This window comes from Harpegnathos saltator, unplaced genomic scaffold (genome assembly GCF_003227715.2).
Source record: "Harpegnathos saltator strain DR-91 unplaced genomic scaffold, Hsal_v8.6 scaffold213, whole genome shotgun sequence".
Classification (NCBI taxonomy): Eukaryota; Metazoa; Arthropoda; class Insecta; order Hymenoptera; family Formicidae; genus Harpegnathos; species Harpegnathos saltator.
This window is the reverse complement of record NW_020229999.1, coordinates 475,563-498,679: the sequence shown is the minus strand read 5'-3', so window position 1 is coordinate 498,679 and position 23,117 is coordinate 475,563. Positions and strand designations below refer to the sequence as shown.

At 48.7% G+C, this 23,117-nt stretch overlaps 1 protein-coding gene, 1 long non-coding RNA gene and 1 other non-coding gene across 3 annotated transcripts in view; 1 reads left to right on the top strand and 2 right to left on the bottom strand.

Annotated features, from left to right (window-relative positions):
• Positions 1-1,032: 1,032 nt before the first annotated feature.
• LOC112588417 (uncharacterized) lies at positions 1,033-10,988 on the bottom strand. The gene is made up of 2 exons (XR_003112840.1): positions 10,627-10,988; positions 1,033-2,419 (listed from the first exon to the last, which is right to left on the bottom strand). It is a non-coding gene; the product is annotated as an uncharacterized LOC112588417 (long non-coding RNA).
• TRNAS-GCU (transfer RNA arginine (anticodon UCU)) lies at positions 2,155-2,236 on the bottom strand. Its single transcript has one exon. It is a non-coding gene; the product is annotated as a tRNA-Ser (tRNA).
• The window catches only part of LOC105189882 (sodium-independent sulfate anion transporter), a 16,645-nt gene continuing 4,113 nt past the window's right edge, over positions 10,586-23,117 (top strand). The window contains exons 1-3 of the mRNA XM_011152261.3: positions 10,586-10,773; positions 17,774-18,142; positions 22,718-22,956. Of these exons, the coding sequence (XP_011150563.1) occupies positions 17,950-18,142; positions 22,718-22,956 (432 nt within the window). The 5' untranslated portion in view covers positions 10,586-10,773; positions 17,774-17,949. The remainder of the gene's footprint in view (positions 10,774-17,773; positions 18,143-22,717; positions 22,957-23,117) is intronic.

Here is a 23,117-nt window from a genome sequence, read left to right as displayed (position 1 = left end):
CGACACTTGGCAAAAGTCCACGTGAGTATGGACGTGCAGCACGAGGAAGGGGGGGGGAGGAGGAGGATATTTCGCGGAGGAATAGCGATATATACGTCTTGTTTTTATGACTCGTGTTTACTTCAGATTTAATCTATTCCCGGTATCTCTCGCTCATCTCCGGCTAACACAAAATATTTTATTATACATTTCGTACTGATAATAAAAAGATATATCTCATTTTTTCCTTCTCTCCTATCTCTCAATAACTCGAAAAATTCTTTTTTTTTTTTTACTGTGACGCGACGATATTTGTTTGGCAGATGGTTTGACGCGTCGATCGGTTTCTTGGCCATTCTTTGATTCTAGAAAAATTCAAAGCCAAGAAATGTTGCAAGAGATCCGGGTTTTAAACGCCTGTAAGCGTTCGCGAATACGACTCGAAAATGGTGCAAACTACGTCAAACGGAACGAGCGTGATTTTAATGATGCCGCTTCGGCAGATAAAAAAATAGCGAAAAAAAGGACGGGTGTTAAATGATGACGGCGTAGTTGCAGAATGCGGAAAATATTCGTTCGCGATCGTTAAAACCGTCAGCACTTCTCTTCACTCGTCGATGATACGTACCAAAACATAATGCGGTCTCGATTGTTATTTCAAATGGGTCGGTACACGGTTTGCGTAAACGAAAAACCGCATTCCGTTTTTACGTAATCGATCACGTAAGCGAGGCGCGCTGTCAGTAGGGCGAAGATGTCCGCCGTGTAGCGTGCATTATGGCACGATCGATCATTATACGTCGATCGGGTGGTTTATCGACAAAAGCGAAGAGGTCGCGGGTAATCCGAGTATCGCGTTTTTTCGATCGGTGCGTTGAATATGCGTTGAAGAATTTATGAAATAATCACGGAAATAATTCTACGTCGTGGTCAATTAAAAAGCTGGATTGTGCAGAATTTTCGCTCATGTTTTCTCTCTCTCTCTCTCTCTCTCTCTCTCTGCCTCTCAGTGGTGCGATATTAAATTATGGCCAGTTAAAATTATTGCGACAATTCATCGTTATTAATTTTATTAGGTGATTATTAATGAAAACATGTTATTAATACAAATGTCCTATAATATTCTCCACAATACGCGCACGCAATTTACATCAATTATATTAATAATAATTAAAATTTCTTTGTTACATAAAATCTCATCAATACGTATTGCAGAGAATACCACAATGTGTAATTTATTTGCTCTTTCGCGCGATTGTAGCAAGGTATAGAGTAGCACGTTTATCCTCTGTTTTTGACTCGCTCGGAACAATCGATCCTTCCCATCCGCCGTTCGCACTGACCGTTCGCGGCAAAAAGATTTCCGTCGATTTTGCAACAGATCGTTCATGCGGATCGGTCATAAAGTATATTACGTAAGACATCGTTCGATCGTACACGACCGGATTTTTTTATGCGCGAATATGACTCCTTTCGGTGACACAAGTACATTCCCATTGTCTTCTGCATATTATGAATCACGTGAATGATACATGTCATTTGCGATAGCGGCAGAGAGATGTTTCGCAATATATTGTTGTCTCCCCTGCTTTATTAAATTACGAAGTACACACACACACACACATGCAAACAGGCGCATTCCCAAACACACAAACCGACAAAATGATAAACTCGCAAGGAAAATACGAAAAAGTGACTTTTGGGATTGCGTATGAGAAAACTGAAATTTATCGAAACGTGATGGAAGGGAGACTTATTCATAGGAAAGACACGTCCTCGTTTCTTCCGGCAAAAAGCACCGTACCGAGAACGAATGTGCTTCTCCGCTGCGAGTTCTTTCGCACGATTTACATAGAATGAGAGGACACAGGCAGCGCCGGCACACATGTGCACACCCCTCCCACCACAAACTGACGTTTATCGAGCACACGTGGAGGGGATTTAAATACGAGCATTTAAATAGCCGCGCGCGTGCACATATGTCCGCCTCTCGAAACCGCCGCGCGCGCGCACGCGAGGATCGCGGTTTTTAATTATTGCGCGAGCGATCGATAGAACGCGCGTGCGGCGGCATAGCAGGTATCGCGCGCGCGCGCGCGCGCGCGTGCGCGCCATATCGAGGAGAGGAGGAGGAGGGCGGCCTCTGCGCGTTCGTGAGGCTGAACAAAAAGCGAACGACGAGGATGGGATTCGAACCCACGCGTGCAGAGCACATTGGATTAGCAGTCCAACGCCTTAACCACTCGGCCACCTCGTCCGATGGCAAGGGTGGCGCGCTCGATGAGGTAACTCGTCCTGGGTCGTCCGTTACGTGCCTAATGGCCGCCGTTTAAAGGGCCATTTGACAGCTCGCACGTGGTGATCGCGCGTCCTCGTAAGTTGTCCTGAGCGATGCGGGAAATGTTCTCGATGAGCTCTCTCGGTCGATTCTAGCTGTGATCTGCTTCGGCAACAAAATTAATATGAGTTGCGCACGCATATATATCTGGCATAAATAAGGAAGCGACTGAATTAAGGAGAAAAATAAAATTTGATCGAGGCGAAAGTGTCAATGTCAGGACGTGACAGTGAATCTGACTCTTTTATTGTTTTGGTTTTTAAATAGGTTATGTTTAAACTTTCAGCGTGAAATATGATATGTATGTTTCGAAAATATATACAATGTATTCTGCATTGGAAGCTAAAATATCCGTAACCAAAATAATAAGAATACCTACTACTTAATTGGGGAACTTGGAAATAAAATTCGATGTCAGTTTTAATTCTACTTTTGATATACTATACTATTTTATTATACGGTTTCACCGAAAAATTTAAGTCATCAAGTGGATACGAATTTACCAGTCATACGAGGGCAGTCTGAAAAGTTCTCGGCCTGACACATAGATGACATTAGAAACTGTCAAACTATAATTGTATTGGAAAGTGGCATTCCTGATATAAACCCATGTAAAATTTTATTTCGATCTGTCAAGTCATTCGAGTAGTAACACCACTTTAATATTGACGTGTCATTGTCTTTTTTAAAATGGAAAAAATTGAATATCGTGCAGTGATTAAATTCTTTGTTTTTGATGGTTTAACACCAACAGAAATTCATCCGAAATTGTTAAAAGTGTATGAGGATGCATCACCTTCCACTGTGCACCACTTTCCACTGTGAAAAAATGGGCTGCTCTTTTTAAATCTGATCGTACAAGCCTCGAAGATGATACACGCGAAGGTTGTCCAAAAACTGCCACAACACCACAAAACATTCAACAAGTCCATGATATGGTGTTAGATGATCGGCGAGTGAAAATGCGTGAAATAGCTGAGGCCATAGGCATCTCAAAAAAACGAATTGGAAATATTTGAAGAATGAAGAATTACATATGAAAATGCTTTGTGCAAGATGGGTGCTAACAATTTGCTAACAATTGACCAAAAACGCATTCGAACGCGTGTTTCTCAAGCGTGTTTGGATCGTTTTAAGCAAAACGAAAAATGGATTTCAAGCGCCGTTTCATAACTGTTGATGAAACTTGGATCCACCACTATATACCAGAGCGAGAAGAACAGTCGAAACAATGGATTGAAGCCGGTGGACGTGCACCAAAGAAGGCAAAGACGGTTCCATCAGCAGGAAAGGTTATGGCAACAGTTTCTTGGGATTACAAAGGTGTTTTGTTGATCGATTATCTTCAGAAAGATAAAACGACTAACTCTGAATATTATTGTAACCTTTTGGATCTATTGGATGCAAAAAAGTGAGAAAAGACCCGATCGATTATCTTCAGAAAGATAAAACGACTAACTCTGAATATTATTGTAACCTTTTGGATCTATTGGATGCAAAAATTCGTGAGAAAAGACCCGCTTCAAAGAAGAAAAGAATCGTTTTCCATCAAGACAATGCACGTGTTCACACAAATGTTTTGACAATGGCAAAATTCAACGAATTAAAGTACGAATTGCTCGAACATCCAGCGTATTCACCAGATTTGGCTCCCTCTGACTTATTATCTGTTTCCATCTGAAAAACCTGAAAAAATTCCTGGCTGGAAAGCGTTTTGCATCAAATGACGAAGCTATTGCAGCCGTGGATGGATATTTGGCAGACCTTCCGGAATCACACTTTAATAATGGTATTGAATTATTGGAAAATCGGAATAAATGTATCGAAGTTTCAGGAGATTATATTGAAAAATAAAACATATTTCACGGCAAAAAAAAGTTTTCTTTCATTGTTAGGCCGAGAACTTTTCAGACTGCCTACGTATACTAGGAGCGACTTGCACAAGCACGTTTATAGATTTGCAGACGCTCATCGAGACGAAATAAAGTAGCGATGCGAATTGCTCCGAATCGTCGTCTCGTTCGGCGGAATCACCCCACACACACGCTACTTTGTCTCGGGTCGACCTCGAACTTATGCAATCGTGCACGACGTGCACGTGCGCGCGCCGCCGGGAGATTTACCGGAATATTTGTGCGATCCAATTGTCTCGCCCTAGTGACCAGGAATAATCGGTACGATCGGGCCAGGAGCCCGTCTCAAATCAATCGCGATACCTGTTGCTCCCGCTTGCCTAATCGTGTCTAATGCCTTCTCTCTCGCCTCTTTTCTCGCCATTTTATACGCTCTCAAGGAGGGAGGACAATCACGGTCGGACACACAGCGAAGCGAGTGTCACAAGAGCCGAATCGAGAGCGGATGGCATGAAAGACACGCGACGGCACTCTTGTGTCAATCCAAGCAGACTTAATTACCGCGCTACGTTAAATACGCGAACGCCCGGCAGCGTAAGAGAACTCGCGTCTTGTCTATAAAAACATCCGCGAAGCCGGCTATCTAATATCAAACGAGCGTAGGATTCCCCTTTTCCGCGGCTGAGAGGAAGATTCCTCCTCTCTCGCGAGGAGAAGAGACGCGCGAGGTTTCCCGGGATAAAAACCATCAGATTATCCGATGTTAATTGTCATAAACGATCGGTCTAGCGTTCGTTTAACGTCACAACGGAGTTGCATGGCTATCGGCAAAGTCACGAGAGCTTATAGGAGAGACAAGGGAAGAGCTAAACGCTGTGCCAGGTACAGAGCGAGTCGCGCGCGACTCCCGTCCCGCGCGGACGATCCGCGCGGGACGGGCCGGGCGGAAAGGCTGGGAGGGTCGCGTTATATAAGCTCCCATCGGCGATTCAGGCGAGGTAGGCGGGCAGGAAGGCGTATTGGGAATTCGAGCGCGAAACGGAAAAGCCGAGGAGGAATGCGTGGAGCGGGGAGGGGCCGGCGGTGCTCCAAAGCGGTGAGGAATGCGCGCCGATCGGAGAGATTCGCACGGCCACGCGCTCTCGTGGGCATCGCGCCACGGTGTCTAAGAGGTATCGCGGCCGAGGCACGAAGAAGAATTCCGGGCTTACGTGTCGGGCCACGTTGAAACGTGGCTTACACGATGCCATGTTTGCCCGATTAGCGCGCAGGCGAGCGCGTTACTTTGTAATGTCGAGGTGTCTCGTCGCGGGGGGGGGGGGGCGGGGTGACTCCAGCTGGAACTGCCTTCGTTAGTGGTGTGTACACAGCACACAGTCGCCGTTACCCCGGCCGGCGGTTTTCCAACCGAAAACTCGATAAGAAAAGCATCGTGTGAGCGACGCTTTAGTGGCGGCCGAGGCGGAGCTCGAAATGAACTTCACGTCCCGGTTTGCTTTCTAATCAAGCACGAAGCGGTATCTTCGACCCGCCGCTGCCGCCGCCGCCGCCGCCGCCGCCGCCGTCGTCGTATGAATTTTTCATTTTCACGAGAAATAACGTTCTCCTTTTCTTCCAGCTAAATCGTGTCGTAAGCTGAGTCAAACGGGCCGATGCGACGAGACGGATATCGAGTCGGCGATCAATGCGACGCGGAAGTATGAAGTTAAAATCGCGGCGAGGAGAGGAAGAAAGAGGAAGAAAAGGAACAAGAAAGAGAACAAGAAGGAAAGAGGCGAGAAAATATTCCGCGACCCTCGCGACTCCGGAGTCGAATCGATGAACGAGCGGAGCGCGGCTCTCGCGGTGACACGCGATTAACGCGGGCTAACGCAATGCGTTTCGTGTAACGCTATCGAGTTCCGTTGTACGTTGTACGTGTACGCACCGTACGTGCGCGATAACGCCTCGCAACGGATTCGATTATCCATCCGTTGACTTGCTCGCGCGCAAATTGCACACCGACACGGAGAATCGACACGCATCCTTCTAATCTCCCGCTGGCGCATTAGCGCGGATTTCAACGGAGACTGTCGCGATACTACGTAATTCCGCGCGTCTACGGATGCCTCGACTAATTCTCGAGCTTGCGCTTCCCTCGACAAGAGAGATATATCTCTCTCTCTCTCTCTCTCTCTCTCTCTCTCTCTCTCTCTCTCTCTCTCTCTCTCTCTCTCTCTCTCTCTCTGGCGGCGCTGCAACTGCAAGTCGGAGCTGTAAACACAAACTGAGCTTCGACGGAGGAAACAGACAAAACGGAACTTGTTTCGCTAATTACTCCGATTATTCACCGGCGGATTCACCACGCGCAGATGCTTTGTTCCGTTTGTTTTTGTTTCGTACTCCGCCGCGCCGGCAGAATTTCAATTCGCAGCTTCATTACAGAGTGACTAAGTCGCGACGATATGCGGCGGATACATGGCACGCGAGATCGAACGACAGATACGTATCCAGCTTTAGGCAAAGCTGGGATGCGTATCTGAGATCGTTCCGGGAGTCCATTAAGATAGATGAGCGAATCGACGCTGTCGAACGCTGTCATCGCGCGAGCTTAACGACGCCCGCTTATCTTAATCTCATACATTGCTTTGGATATACCGCCGGGAGAGCGGAAGATTTAACACACGGAGGAGCCGTACGAAGTATCGGAAACTAAAGGCTGAAACTTTCAGACTGTTGGCGGTAGTAGTACGTAAGTAAGTAGGATATACCGTGCGACTTGGCGTTAGAACCGAAGCATTCCGGAAGCGGATTCACGCAACCGTCGGCGCGGTCGCCATCGTCTTGGACGGCTCAAACGCTTTTCCCGACTCCTCCGTTCCGCGGAGATTAACGAACGGAAGAGATAATATCGTGGAATGCGGCGGCATGTAAGGCTTTATGATAATGAGACGCGCGTGTGCAGTTTCGTCGGTATTTTTATCGAACATTAAGTGCTCGCTTACGCAATCGCCACGGGGAACGATGCGACTCGAATACGCGCGCTCGTTTACGATCCAAGTATGACCGATTACTTCCCGGCTGCGTTGCGATGCATCGCTCGCAAATCGCGTCTCATTTGGGGGGACTCGGAGAAATCGGAGCTTAAATTGGAGCTTCGTCCGGACTTGACGAGAAATCCGAGCTCGCAGCGACTCGGTGATTCGATAATACACGTCGGGTTGTGCATACATAAATTGTTGCGATACAGATCGCGAATATGGAGTGTCTCCCTTCCCCCCCCTCCCCCCCGCCTCTGCTGAGTTGCCTTTTAACGACAGATTTTTCATTCTTTTTTTTTTCTTTTTAATGCAAATAATGCACAGCCTTCTGCGTCGTTTTGATTCTGCGTCGTTCGATTGAAACTATTCGAGCGGACTCGTCGCGGCAAAAAAGGTTACCGTGATCGCGGCGGACGAGACGTGTAATATCGATGCTCGATGGAATTCCGCCGAGACGGCGATTCTCTCCGACTTTTCCGGCTCCGAATTGTTCGTCGGCGGCGGGACATCCTGTCTACATAGACTGCGGTCACGATACGTAACTAAATTGGCTAAATATTGATTCGCTGGCGCGGGATTAATCCGGATCTGTTAATCGTGTGTAAATAGAGAGATAAATATCGCGCTCACGTGCGCGCTTTATTGGGTCGGACTTACATTACGATAATTACATTCCGCTCGCGAATGCACTTGCGAGCGTGTGCGAGCGTGTGCGAGCAGGCGTGTACGCGCGGTGATGTAAGAGAAACGGAAGCAATCGCGAGATAGCGCGAGCGGCTAGCAAGAATCTCTGGTCACTGGAAGGAAGGCTGAGCTCCTTATCGCTAGCGTCGCATGCCGCGTTGGAGCGCAGCAGCAAATTATGTAATCGCCGCGGTTGGTAAACAGTGATTATCACTATGTCTCGGCGGAATGCTCCTAAAAGTTTATACTCGCGCTTGACGCCGATCGACTTTTTCGTGGAAACACCGCGGAGAGTCCGACTCATCATTATCGCGCGCTCGTTCGTGCGAATGCAAATTGCTCGGCGGAATTAGGTGTTTCTCGGTCTGCGAAACAGGCGAAAGAGTCTCAAGGCCGTCGAATTAGTCTCGCTCGAGCTGTGATACACCAGGTCGGATTTCAGATTGTCAATGGGCTTTGCAAAAGTCTCCAGCTATTTTCGATCGCGATAACTCTCGCCCCCCCCCCTCCCCTCCCTGTCTTATGTTTTAACAAAGCGCACGATGCGAAATAATATCGCTCTGATATCTCGCTGGAATTGGCTTACGGTGAAATATGATTTTCGCTAAATTATGAGGGCGGCTTGTAATCCGCGAAACGGTCCATTTGCGTTATCGCCTGTTTGTACATCCATAACGCGCGCGCGCGCGCGGACGAAAATTCGCAATTGATGCTGACGTATCGCGTGGCTGATTTGCGAGGATTTTCTCTCACGTCGCGATAACGATCACTCCCGTGAAGCATGAGCGGAGCCATTATCAAAATGACGCAAAGCTTTCGTTGCGCAACCATCTGACTTTGTTACGATTTGATTGCGATCTCGCACGATGAGACTCCGCGGCACGTAATTCCATAAATTCGCGCAATCGCGGACGTATCGAATCGCCGAGACGTTGCGCGCGGCGCGGCGCGGCGGCAGCGGCGGACTCACACGTTCGCGAGCATAAGAAAACATGTGCGAGACGAAGAAAGAATGTAATAATAAGCACGTCATCTCATCGCGTTTTATCGCGATCGATATATCGTATTTTCCACTCCGGCGGAATACCGAACATTCTCCGAGGAGTGTGACGTTCCGGCGACTCCGCCGCCGCCACAGTCCATCGCGGACATTGATTATCACAAAATGCGCGGCGTCACGAGTTCTCGGTACACGTTACGTGCCGTTAACGCGTTTTCTTTTTTGTATTTTATTCTCTCATCTAGTCGCGAGTCACATGATATCGCGTCAGTGGTAAAGGGATAAGTGCACGATCTCTCTGGCGAAGTCTCTCGGGCGATGGCGCACCGAATCGCTTCGGATCCGCTCTCCACTATTTCTCGGCTTTCCCGCAAATTTCTTTTTTCCTCTCTCTCTCTCTCTCTCTCTCTCTCTCTCTCTCTCTCTCTCTCTCTCTCTCTCTCTCTCTCTCTCTCTCTCTCCGTTTCCGCGAATCTTCCCCTTTTTTCCTTTGACCCCGGACGGATAGCGACAAGACGCGCTTCCTTTGCGTGCAGCGCGCGGTACACATGACCCGTCACATCGTCATCGCGCTTCAAAGACGACACGGCCGAGCGGGTTGCGAGCCGTCATTTGCGAAGTAAACGTCGCAACACACACACACACACACACACACACACACACACACACACATACACACACCAGCTCGCCATTACGACGTTTCGAGCATCGCGATGCTTGCGAACGACGTGATCACGCGCGGTCGTCCGCGCAAATGTGCTCGACGCTAATTACAAATCCACCGGGAGAGCTCGGTAGCTTTTGCGAGCGACCGGCGCCGCTGATCCGTCGCTGTAACGTGATTCGCTCCGGGTGTAACGCTCTCCTCGCTCTCGTTATCGGGGACGAGCGAAGAGTTGCGCTGATCCCGCGCGAATTCGCGGCATCACCTATGCGCAATATTGCGAAACCAATTAGCCGCAGGATATTTTCAATTACTCGCGTCGTCGAGTCCCCGTCAAATCGCTATGAACACTCCGATGCGAAAGCACCGGAGAGGAATATTTCGACGGAAGCTCTGCTCGGAACATCACGAGCCGGGCTTCACTCCCATGCATTCGCAGCCGCCCATTACATTACCATACCAATCGCGGATTATTTCACTTTTTGGACTCATCCACGCAGCGAGGAGGATCCGCCGAAGACACGCGATCGATCTCGAGATCGAGGTGAAGATATCGGGGAAGAACTCGCTCGCGCGCTCGCATCGGGGAAATCCCTCCCGACAAGGACACACCCTGGTGAGGACCTCTCGCCCGCTCTCTGGTCCTCGCGGCCGCAGGAGAGCACGTGGCACCCGGCCGCGGTGGCGGGGATCGAGAGCGCGCGACGTCGGTGCATGACGCGCGTGAACAGGTGAATTCGCGGCGCAGGCAGGTGAGCGAGCGAGCGAGCGAATGAACGCGCTTCCACCTGGGGAGAGTCGGTGACTCGCGCAAGTGGACGCCCGCCCGCGCGACCGCGGTGCGAGCTGCCGCTATTGCTTTTTCGGGCGCACATAGCATAGCCGCGGCAGTCGCGCGCGAGAGAGCGTTTTGGCAGGTGAACCTCGAGACACGCTCGAGACACAGCTCGGACTTGGTCGCTCGCTTTCGCTTCGCCGGGATCGGGACGTCGTCGTCGCGCAGTTTCCCGCGACGTTTCGCAACGTTCCGCGCGTTCCCGGCTGTGGCAGACACACACACGCACACACACACACACACATACACACACCTGTTGTTCCGGCGTCCCGTCGGATCGTCGCACCGACGATCCTGTTTCCGCCAAGAGCCAAGAGCTGCACACCTGACCGGACGCCCACGATGCACGCGGGATGTAGAGACGAGCGCAGTCGCGTGTGATCGCGGACGCTAGACAGGGGTGAGTATCTACGAGAATCGCGGCCTGAGAGTTGAATACGGATTGCTCTCCCGCGACCCTCCGTCGCTGGCTAGTTGGCCACGAATGAATTGTTTGTCGCTGAGACCTCGCGGAGTCACGCGAACGCCAGTGAGGAACTTTGCGATCGAGTCCTGAGGAATTTCATTTCAGAGCAGCGATGTGACATTCGAAGATTTCTATTCCCTTTTCTTCTCTCTCTCTCTCTCTCTCTCTCTCTCTCTCTCTCTCTCTCTCTCTCTCTCTCTCTCTCTCTCTCTCTCTCTCTCGTCGCTTTTTGTTAAACGCAAAGCGGAACGAGAGAGAACGGCGGCAGCGGCGCAGTCGAGAGTATTTAAACGGTTCGTTTAACCGCTTTATGTGCACACATTAGGCGCGCCCGTTCGGTTCGTTAGCTGTTACAGAGTCGCATGGGTAGAGATGAGATCGACGTGTAATGAAAACGCGCGTACGCTCGTCATCACGAAATCCGATGGCACACTTCTTCCTCGCGGGCGAGACGGAAAGAAATCGCTCGCTCGCTTGCATTTTGCGCGTCATTATGCGGCGCGGCTCGCGGGAGAAGGCCGATTGGCCGCGACGCGGCGAACAACGCTGAAATCGCGCCAGAGAAAGCATCATCCGCCTCTATGTAGGATTATAGGCCTTCTTCTAATAAACTTTCGCACACACCAAACGCGCAATGACTGCGAAGTAACGAACGAACGAACGAACGAACGAACGAACGAACGAACGAACGAAGGAAGGAAGGAACGAACGAGCGAGCGAGCGAGCGAGCGAGCGTAAGAGCGAGCGGACGAATGAGTGAATTCATCGCGCGCGCGTTTCACGCGCGAAGAAGAGGGATCGCCGGGTTTTCGAGCGCGTATGAATAAAACATACGCCTCGGCATTTGTTAGACACGCTCGCAAATTTCAGCGCGAGGTGCGATCGCGATTCTCGCCTTTTAAGTTCGGCGAAAGGCAGAGAAAAGGTGCGAAACGTTCTCGCTGCTTGTTTTCGAGAAAATGCGTGAGCGAGGCTTTCGAATAAACCGCCTGGACGAAGGAATAACGTTGCGCACATGACGGTTATATAAAAAGTCGGTTGTGAAAAAAATGTCGTCGAACGTTGCGTAAAATTTGGCCAAATAGCTCGGCTCATAAATCTTCTCGGAGAAAAGTTGAGAAAAAGTTGAGGAAAGACGAAACGCGCATCGCGTCCACTTGAAAGGATTACTCGAGTCGCACGGAAACCGAAACCTTACTCTCTCTCTCTCTCTCTCTCTCTCTCTCTCTCTCTCTCTCTCTCTCTCTCTCTCTCTCTTCTTCGTTTAATCGCTGCTGCCGCGCGTTTGATCTTTTCAGCAGCCTCGTGCTCGGATCTTTCCGTTTTCCTCCAGAAGAAGACAAAACGAAAATCGCGTAGAATTCCTCCGGAAGTTTCGCAAACGTCGCGGCACCGCCGACGCTCGATCTCGACTCCGTCGCCGAAGCCTTGACCAAAGCGGTATTTTTTCAGTTACGGTGTCTGACGATATATCAAAGGTAAAAACCGCTGATAGACCTCCGATATACACTTCCTCGTGCTGCAATCGCGTCCACGAGAATTGCACGCGATATTAACCTGTCACTGCCACGCTCTCGCTGTTAGAGACATCGTTTTTTGAGCAAAGACGTCCGATAAGCATCTGAAAAAACACCAAGCGAACTTCGAACGAGGAATATTAAAAAGAGAAAGAACCCGGAAAAAGAGATGTCTTAAAAGACGTTTTAAATTTTGAATATCGTCGTCTTGGGAAATCGTTCTTTGGGAGGTCCTGTAGCTTGTCTCTCTCGGTGATCTTTACGACTTTTCGGACTCACTCACGTCCGCAACGCGCTGCAACGACGCCACGGTGTCAGAGATTATTCTAATCGCGCGAAATAATTTATCGCACCGCACGACTGGAAAGACGATCGTCACTTTTGGGAATACGTTACGAGCGCACGTAAATGAACGCGAGAAGGTTGCACTATCGTGCAACACGATAATAACTTAAAATTAGTTGCCAGAAGCTACGTGCCGCGCTCGCATGTACGTACAACTTGCCGAAGTACACGGTAAACATCGTTGCTTACATTTTATAGACATTAGTGGGAGTTTAACATTCGACGGATAACGTCGGTAAACGGCATTCCGAGGTAAAACTCGAAATTACGCTCGCCTGCCTATCGCAAAAGCACTCAAGGATTCTCCCGGCCAAACTATTCATTTCCTCCGACTAACGCGAGGCAGTGATTCATTGATGAACCATTTAAACGTGGACAGCTGTTCGCCGCAACATCCTTTCGTCGCGTGCAGTGCGCTCTCGAAAGGCGAATCGAAATTAATCGGTCGCGCGCGCGTCTCTCGCTCTTCCCGTGACGCGTCTGTTTTCCTCCTCAAGAGATTCATCGAGAACGCGATTGTGTCCTCGCATACGCATACGCTGCTCCGAGAGGAGAGATTACGCACGCGGCCTATTCTCTCTCGTCGATGGTCCGATTCGCCTGAAAGAAATTTAGCTGCTCGCTTTCGTTCGGCACCTCGGACGAACGGTCTAACTTTGCATACAGCTTTAACATCTTTGACATTTTGAAGCCACAGGTGGGCGAAATATTCGCCTGAAAGAAAGAAAGAAAGAAAGTAAAATACATGCGACTTGGGCAACTTTAGAAAGAGAGCAAATGATCTTCCTCGATACTTATGACTGTTTATATCTGGACTTTCAATTCGCGCGCAAACTTTAAAAATGTCTCGTATAGTTCTGATTTAAAATAATTAAATTGATTAAAATAATTAAAATGATTAAAAATAAACGACGTAAAGTCCACCGCAAGTGATTTGCGTGTCGTGAAATACTGAGGCTGGAATAATGTTGCATCTGGAATGAGAAACGCTGTCATTAGAAATGCCAAAAGGGTACGCTCAAATTAAGCGATACATTATTTATCTTTAATCCAGGTAAATGTGCGCGGTAGATTTCGTTGGCTGTCGAGGTGGCGATCGTTTCACTTATCACAGGTAACGATCGCTCCTTCGTGCTGATTAATGTGTATTTATTGTCGCGTGGCCCTTCTAATTCGACATGATTTTCGCGCTGTCAATAATAATCGTGTTCTAGCATCTTGACTACAACGTAGTAAAGTAGAAACGCGTGTCAATAACAAGATAACGACGCTTCAAAATCACTACGATATAACGAATTATCGATTTAAGGTAAATCCTCGGGTCAATTAAGAGCTCGAGATTTCGTCGTGACCAGCGATGTACAATACTGCGAAACTCATCGCCGCGATACCTGATTATTCCGTGGAAGTTCCTTAATTATTCAAGTAACTTTTTTGTGCTTCCTCCTGCTGGAAAGTCTCTCTTCAAGCCTCAGCATACCTCACGATAAGCTCGATTGCGCTCTCAGCAACGTGCTTAATTGTTATTCGATATGTTACTCAACGACTGAGAGTTTTACAGAGTCAAGAAACCTAATAGAGCTACGATGGAATCTGCGAGTGTCAAAATTGATCGTCATCGAGATCGCGCAAAGTTGAGAGGAAGAAAACGAAGTTTTAGAGAGAGAGAGAGAGAGAGAGAGAGAGAGAGAGAGAGATTCTTGCGAAATGGAACGAGTATATTGAAAATCGGAAATAAAGAGCAAAATCTACCTTACCTCGGAATCCAAGGAACGTGAAAGATAGTTCGGTGATGCACGAGTAGATTTCAATCGTCGCTATTCACAACGGAAAATAGTTTCTTTAATAATTTAATGAACTCACATTTAATGACCAACTGAGCAATCTCCCAACATTTAATAACGTTTGAATCGTCGACGATTAAACGAAACAATGTTTACCAGAGATACGTCAGAGAGACATCACGTGAATAAACGGAAGGATAGGAATAATATAAACGGAAGTGCAATGAGGAGAAAAAAGAAGGAAGATCCTCGAGCACAATGGCGCAGTCGACTCGCGGACTCGAAATGTCGTACGAGAATATCGTATGCAAATTCGTCGGTTTTGAATGTAACACGCGCGTGTTAACAGACACCTCGTAAAGTGCGAGATAAGCGGCAGTAAATAAAACCGCATGGAAATCAATCGAAATAAACTTTGTTGCCTCGTTCAGAAATATCAGAGAGCAAAATGTCGCTGTTAGATGCGAAGTTGTCGCCACCAGCGATATATTTAACGAATGTAAACATTTTAGGGATCTGAATGCCGAGAACCGGATTTTGGTGCCAGGTGAAGTATATTTTGCAAAGAAAAAGATCCTCAAGTCGCAAAATGTGAAGGCTATGGATTTTTAATTTCTTCCACCGGCGAAATGATTCAATCTGGTCCTCTTTCTCGGCGAGCAATTCGGCGGTCGTTTTTATTTTTTATTCGACATTAATTGACTTAAAATCGACTTATTCGACTTTACATTCGTCGGGAAAAAAAGTTGCATTCGTTTTCTTCCTAATGCGAAGTTACCCGCTTATTATGACGTGCTCTCGATATCGCTTTACATAATGTCGCAATATCCAACACGGTGGATATACGGCAAAAAGAGACAGAGGAAGAGAGAGAGAGAGAGAGAAAGAAACAAAACTACACGCTTGTTCGGTACATAGACGATACAGACTAAAATCGAGGTATTTCCCGATATTAATTAAGCAGACATCGCATCGGAAAAAAGAAATCGCATTTCGTGTACCGATTTTCATGACGGAACACGAAACTGCGCGCGCGGAGACGCGTGTTGGTCTTCGTGCTGCGCGAAATCGCGCCGACAACGAACGCTCGTATCGGACACGAACACTCATGCAACGCGAGTGATTTCCCAACGCGGACGATTTCATCTTTTCACGTTGACTTGTTATTGTGACATCGAACACCGGTTTCCGGTATCGCTGCGCTTCCGCCTCGTGACGAATCGCCCGATGCTCTCGCACAAGCAAGCAAGCAAGCAAGCAAGCAGGCAAGCGAGTCGGAAAAGTTCGTCACGATTTGACGGACGTCAAAAATAGCGAAGTTCGCTCGCAAATTCACCTTCACTCTTCGATGCGAGTTCGCGGAAACAATCGAAGACGAAATGGTGATGGATATGCATGATTCCGAAAAATCGGAATCCCGGAATTTCAGGAACGGGACGACGACCCGAGATGTCACACAATGCAGAAAACTGAGCGCCGGAACAATATCCCGAAATACTGGAGCAAGCTCGAGTTTGTTTCGCAAAAACAGATCGAAACTGGTACGCACGCTGCGTCATTTACGTCGTACAGCCGGCCGAGCAAAGGTTATAATGTTCTCAACGAATTCCGCAACGCGCGTCCCGCGTCCAATGAGAATTCAGTTTTCGGACTTTTCAGGATATTGTCCCGTTTCTCGAATTTCGTAATTACGCTTGGCGAAACGCGACCGACTCCACGCGCGACAATTTCGCTCGTAACTGCGGCAGAACCGCGTTCGGGGAGAAACCGACCGGTTATTTCGATAATGACAGTTTTTCACGCTATCGTGTATATGTATTCGTAAATCTTTCTCTCCTTTTGTTTTTTAGACACGACATGCCATTAGCGCATGCCGCGCCGCGTTTAATCGCGAATCGCGACATGATCGCGGCCGACAAAATATTTGTCTTTCGCAACGACGAAAGGATAATCGACGGCGATAATCACTCATCCAATCGCGGAATCCGTTTGCAAAGTACGTGACGATTATCTCGCGCGATAATTGGCAAAGGCGCTAGGACTATCGAAACCACGCGGATTCGCCGCAGTTGCGTGCCCGGGAAGGGCACATCGTCGGCTTTTTCGTGATACGTTTGCTCCTCTTGCTCGCCCTTCGTTCGCAGCACCCTGCTTTCACCCGAGGTTGTACGTACAACGCGCTTGATCTAGAGCCGCTTCATCCGAGAGTCAATAAACATGCAAACAAGCCGGGATAATTGTTTGATAGGATTCCCGAAACGTGTCACGCGTAGCGTTTGGCGCGAATGCGCGGGCGCGATGTCCTTTTTAACAAATTCTCCCGCTTAATCTGCACCGCACGTACGTACGGACGCACGTACTCGCGATTAGAGCGAAATCCGCTCTTTTATGAGAGAGTTTTCGCAAAGCTAATTGCGAAATTCCGTCGATTATGCCGCGCGGCATAATCTCTGTCCGGTATCGCCATGTTTTTGCCGTTCGTCTGAGAAATCTCGATGGACAATCGCGAATTGCGACGCATACGCGCCGATGCGTGTACTTTGCCTCATAGAGAAACGACGGAGCAAGGGAGAGATAGAGAGAGAGAGAGAGAGAGAGAAAGAGAGAGAGAGAGAGAAAGAGAGAGAGAGAGAGAGAGGGAGGGACAGAGAGAGAGAGGGAGATTTTACTTGATAGAGAACACGGCGGCGCGGGCACTTTTTGATCCGATATTCGCGCAATTACGAATTTCAGCAAGAAACGGCACCCGCCGCGGCAATTTCGTAATTACTTCGTCGCATTATCGAGAGAAACGATTAAACTCTTATAAAACTCTTTGGCTTTCACCATCGTGTCGCGTCGCGTCGCGTCTCGTCGCGGAATGATTATATCCCGAGCCGTGAAAAGTTCACCGGCGCACGGCGCACGACGCAAGACGCCGGGGTCCCCGATGTAATTAAACGCGAGCACATAGTCGATTAATTAACTTAATTAAATTGCACCGGGGCTCAAAATCTCCATCACTCGAGGAGGATCGCGTTCCGCGCGAGTGACAAGCGAGCGGGGCGCGATGACGCCGATGGACGGCGGCTGAAGGGAAGACCGGCGCTCGAAGTCGGGAGCGAGAAGGAGATCGCAGGATGCGCGCAGGACCGATTGATTGCCGTGTTAATTAACGAGGAAACGCAGCGCGCGTCGGTCGCGCGCGCGGTCTACGGACACGCGAAAAATCGACATATCGCATCGGCTCGCGTGCGCGATGCAAATAGCGGCAGGCCAATTATCCTCGCAAATTGTTCACTACTTCAGGGTCGCCGCGCCAACGAGCCCGATAGTGATGGAGTCCACCTAACGGGGAAACACCCGCGACTTCACATCGGCGTCGCGCATCGCTCTCTCGAAGGCACGTCGACCGAGGACGTCGCTCCGAATTCGCCCGTCGTCGTCCGTCGTCGATTCCCCGCGTCGTTTCGCCGCCAGCCAGCATGTCCAGGTATAACGTCAACGAGGAGTACGACCTGGAGAACCGTCGGGAGGTCACGCTGACCGGCTTCAGCAGCAGCGCGCTCGACGACGTGCTGCGGAGCAGCGGCGGCAACAACAATGAGCCGACGTTGAACGGCAATTCGGCCGGCGCGCACGCCATCACCAAAGACGCGAAGGTCGTTAACCTCGAGGGTGAGTTTTGCCGACGGCGGCGGCGACGATAATTAATCGTGCGTCGTCTCATTACGCGTGTCTCCGATTAGCGCGCCTTTGAATCTCACATCCCCGTGTTTTATTTCGCGGGCGAACGCTCGTTTCCTCGTTCCCGCGCGTCTTTGAAAATAAGCCGCGAGGACGATCGTGAGTCGCGCGTCGGGATACGATCGAACGCGAGAACCCGAGGAATATCGCCCCGTCATTTAATCCTCGGATGTTCACCATCCATCCAGGATTCGTTGAACCCGTAATTTCTAATTTTTCTTGAGCAGCTGCAGTTATTTGCAAAAATTGTACATTCCACAATTCTATGATTCGTTCCTCATTTTTCAGTGAACACACAACACAGGAAATACGCGTTGTCTTCCTTTTAAAAGAACAAATCTCATTCCACCTTGCAGCTGCTATATAATGCAATGTACCGGCAAGTAATTAGTATTGATCGCCCATTAAGCAATTGCGTAATTTTCATCTCTGAATTTAAGCGGAAGCTTTAGGGAGATTTAATTTAGATTTCACGCGAAATATATTCGCAAAATATACTTGCCTGGATTTGCAATATTTCGCCGTGTTACGGCTAACTGTTCAATTTAATTTTTATAAAACCCCTCGAAATTCTGCCAATCATCACACGCGCAATTACTCGCGGAATGACCGGTGCACGTATTGCTGCGTACGGATGTGTGTAGTAGATTTAATAGTAGTTCCGTAAAATTTAGCATTCGAGAGGCATTTGAAATATTGACGCAATCAGAGAAGTGACAAATTTTAGCCGGCGAAAAACACATCCCGAAAAACGGGTCGTCATAGATAAAAATTGAATATGACGGAAAACGAAATTATTTTCACGCTTGTCGATTAGACATCGATTGCATTTGATTGAAATTTTCCATTTACACGCGGTGCCTCTGCACGCTCTCGAAATCCTACCATCCTACCACCGCGATCGTACATTTCTCGCGTAACGGTGCGCTCTTCGAAAAAGCTAACTGCGAAAGCTCATTGACGATGCGATCATGCGATGCGGAATTCTGCCGGCTAACAATGCGCGCGAAAGTGGATGGGAAAATAATCGGAGGGTGTGTGTTTGTGTGCGCGCTCGCGCGCGCGCATGCGCATGTGTGTTGTGCGTGTGTACGTGTGTGTATGCGCGCGCGTATTCGTGTGATTCAACGCGCGACACCGTGTCGTTCGCGCGGTGGGGAACGCGGCGGAAACGCCGGCAAAAATTGGCAAAAATAATCGCCGCACCGTACACCGACCTTCACTTTCACGGTTGAACAGTCGTTTTTAGCGTTTTATAAATTCACAATCGGAAAAATTGTTTCAAGGCACGTCGCATGCTATCGCAGTCGGAGCCAGCTCTCGCGCCGCGCGTCGTATACGTTGCGTTTATATAATACAAACGCATACGTTATATATTATTCCCGCGACGCGCTTCGGTAGAGCGACGCTTTTTGTCGATCGCAATAATTTTCATTTTCCGATAAATACAACGTGCGTGTAAGTGCGCGCGCGCGTTTTTATAACATGCCAACATAAGCGGAAAATAATAATAATAACCGCCCACTCGAGTACAATTCTACGAGGGCGATTTTTCTCGCGACGCAGAAATCGAGCGCAGCTGCGACAACAATCGTCCGCGATCGCCGCAAAGCGGCGAGATCGCGGAATGCGCCTCGAGATCGAGATCGAGATCGAGATCGATACACACGCTTGATTGATTTATATAATCACAATGGCGAACGTCGAGCGACGACGGGATAACGCAAAGAAGCGGTAACGCGCGTCGCGTCGTGGACATCGGGGAAACGCCCGAGGAGAACATCGTCTGAGGATCCGCACCGAGGTGGTGGTGCCACCATTCGGTGTTTTTATACTTTCGCCTTGTCGGTCGCGTCGATGGATACACAGGACAAGAGTAAGAAAAAGTGAGAGAGAGAAAACGAGAAACAAATATCCCGTGGCACAATAACCGGTTTTCGCAAAAAGTATATTGCCAATTAACATTCTCGTCCCGGGACAACGCAACAATCAGCGCCGTTACGTCAGCCCTTTTTAGAGTTTGATTTGATTGTCGCACAGGAATGCGGCTTGTCTACGGTTGTCTCGGCCACGAGAACACGGATAATGAGTCGCTCTAAATAAATCATTATCTCCAACTCCACACAGCCTGTCAGGATGCCCAGATCAATAGATCACTATCGATCGCACTATCGTCTGTCTGTCACACAAACACCTCGCGCACGAGATTGCTCCAACTATTACATCGCATATTAATAGATCGAAGGCGTAGAAAATCTACGATGCGACTTTATCGATGAACGGCCGTGAAGTCGCGAAATTCTAAATAGCGTATATTTTTCTCTTTCCCCCTCCCGTTCCCGCTCGACACGTCTCACGCTGTGATGAAAAAAAGAAATTAACAATTTTAATCACGCTCTTTTGATTAATCGTCTATCTAACACCGGACGTGTAAATTACCATTGTCATCGTCTCTCTCTCTCTCTCTCTCTCTCTCTCTCTCTCTCTCTCTCTCTCTCTCACTCCCTGTTTTTATCTTTTTCTGTCTTTCTACCTGTTGACGAATAAAAAAAATATTTTTTTTTCGGTTTGTAAAAGAAAATTGAGCATTTCTTCTCTGTTTGTAGAAAGAAAATTGAACAATCTTCTCACGTGAAAAGGGACAAGGAAGGGACTAGCGTTCTATCTTCTTTATCCCCAAAAGCAAGTAAAATCGCAGGTCGACGGTTTGATTTGTGGCTTCGCGAATTATAGCCCGATTAGCATTTAATACCGTGTAAAATCCGCGGCACAAAGTTCCGCGGATACTTGAAACTTTAATTGGCGGACTTAGCCGGCGCGCCGACGAGCTAGTCGCGCATTTCGTAGTTTCGATTATCGGATTATCGGAGCGATGCTAGACGGCGCGAAATCTACGCGAAAAGATAACGAGATGCGATGCGTTGGGTCGGCTCGGCGTTGAATATAACATCGGACGGACGCGCGTATGTATCTGGCGACTCGCCTGTTGCGAACTAAGCGCTAAATTAATTACCACGCGACAGTGTAATGCGCCGCTACATTTGTGGACCATTCGCGGTTGATTAGATTTCATTACCCCCCGTCGAGCGAGACGGCATTTTATTTCATTACTCGCTCTCGCGCGCGACGCTTCGTCGCTGGTAATAATGCATTAATGAACATTGCAACGCGTGCGACTCGGTGGAAGCACCGAGTGCAATCGCACGATAAGAAGTCATAAAAATAACACAAGGAGAACAACGCGTTCTCATACGTGGCTCCGCATCGCGCCGGAAGTGTGGGATCCGCGGAAATTGACGTCCCGTCACAAGGTGCGCCCAGCACCTGAGAGATAATGCACGCGCGGCGCTTCGTATCCTTGAACTTCGCATGATCGGTCTGCGAGAGAGACACGAATTAATGGCCGACACGCATCGTCTGGCGTCGCATCTTCTCGATTGAAATCGCGTTAATTGCGTTCCTTTGGCTCCCAACTTCTGCGTCTCGGTGCGGCGAGTGATAACGGGACGCTGTTGAGAGAGCGCGCGCGCGCGAGAGAGAGAGAGAGAGAGTACACATGTGTGTGTACGAATGGTGTGACATGTCAAAAAATATCGTCTCGTGTTTTCTCCTCGTCCTCCGCATCTTCCAGCTTGGCCGAAACGCGGGTGCCAAGATGTTGTCGCGGGGGACAACCCTTTCGCGTTTCACCGCGTAAAACCCGAAGAAGCAGGCTGATGCATATCGCGCGCGCGCGCGCGCACGTTAGAATATCGATCTTTCTGTCGGTTATCTCGCATCTCGCACGGTACTTTCTAAAGCCCGCTATTTGAAAAGCGCTTTCGCCACCTGACACACCGCGAGAGCCGCCGCGAGACCCTGCCCGACAACACGTGTCCAACACGCCGCCGTCGAATGACAATTCGCCTTGGCATCTTTGTGCATTCGACTTGGATTCCTCTTACCGTTTATCGCGAGACCGACGGCGCGGACAATCGAGTGAAGCGACTGACAAGAGCAAAATGAGAGGAAGAAAAAATAAAAATAGATATAAATTACCATGTACTATCAATTGCGCCTTACTGACGCGTCGGCGAGCAGTATGTAAAACACAGTGCGCGTACGAACCGTTATTACGTGCCGTTATTATGTTAAACGTAAACGAAATTGCTACTTTGCGACACGTATATCTTATTTATGGATAAACGTCACGCCCTTAAATATCGGATCTACATAAATATCTCATACGCATATCGCTGTAATTACGGACAACCAGCGATCCCGGTCGATTTTATTGTGCGCGTAGCAAACAATCGAGCGAATCGATTAATGTGTTTTTTTCAACTCGCAGGGCACCGATTCAAAGTCAGATTCGCAGTCTGCGCTCTGAGAGTTTTCTCGCGAAGGAGATATCTCGCTCGCGAAGGTTTTCATGCGAGAGGACGTTCCAAAATTCGTCGTTCCCCCCCCCCCTCCCCTCGCAGATTTATTTTTATCTCAATAACATATTTTTGTCGCTCCTTTTAGTGCCAGAAAACAGCAGCAAGTCAGGTATCCTGTGTTCTTCCGGAAGAAGCTGGCTCTATCAGCGGATTAAAAGTTCCTTCAGGAGGAAGTTACTGTTCAAAAGGATACCGATCCTAGCGTGGTTGCCGCACTACCGGAAGGAGTATGTGGTGAGCGATCTGGTGGCCGGTATTACCGTGGGACTCACCGTCATACCGCAGGCCATAGCCTACGCTAACGTCGCGGGAATACCGTTACAAGTAAGCTCGATCAGCCCGTCAAAACATCTGTTTTACTGTGGTATATCTGTACACTGTGGTTTATATGTTATCAGCCTTGACTATACACGCTATGTACCCCGGTCATGAATAAACATTTTCGAAACCGGTGCCTGGCACGGGAATTAGCCGGCTCTTTTTCC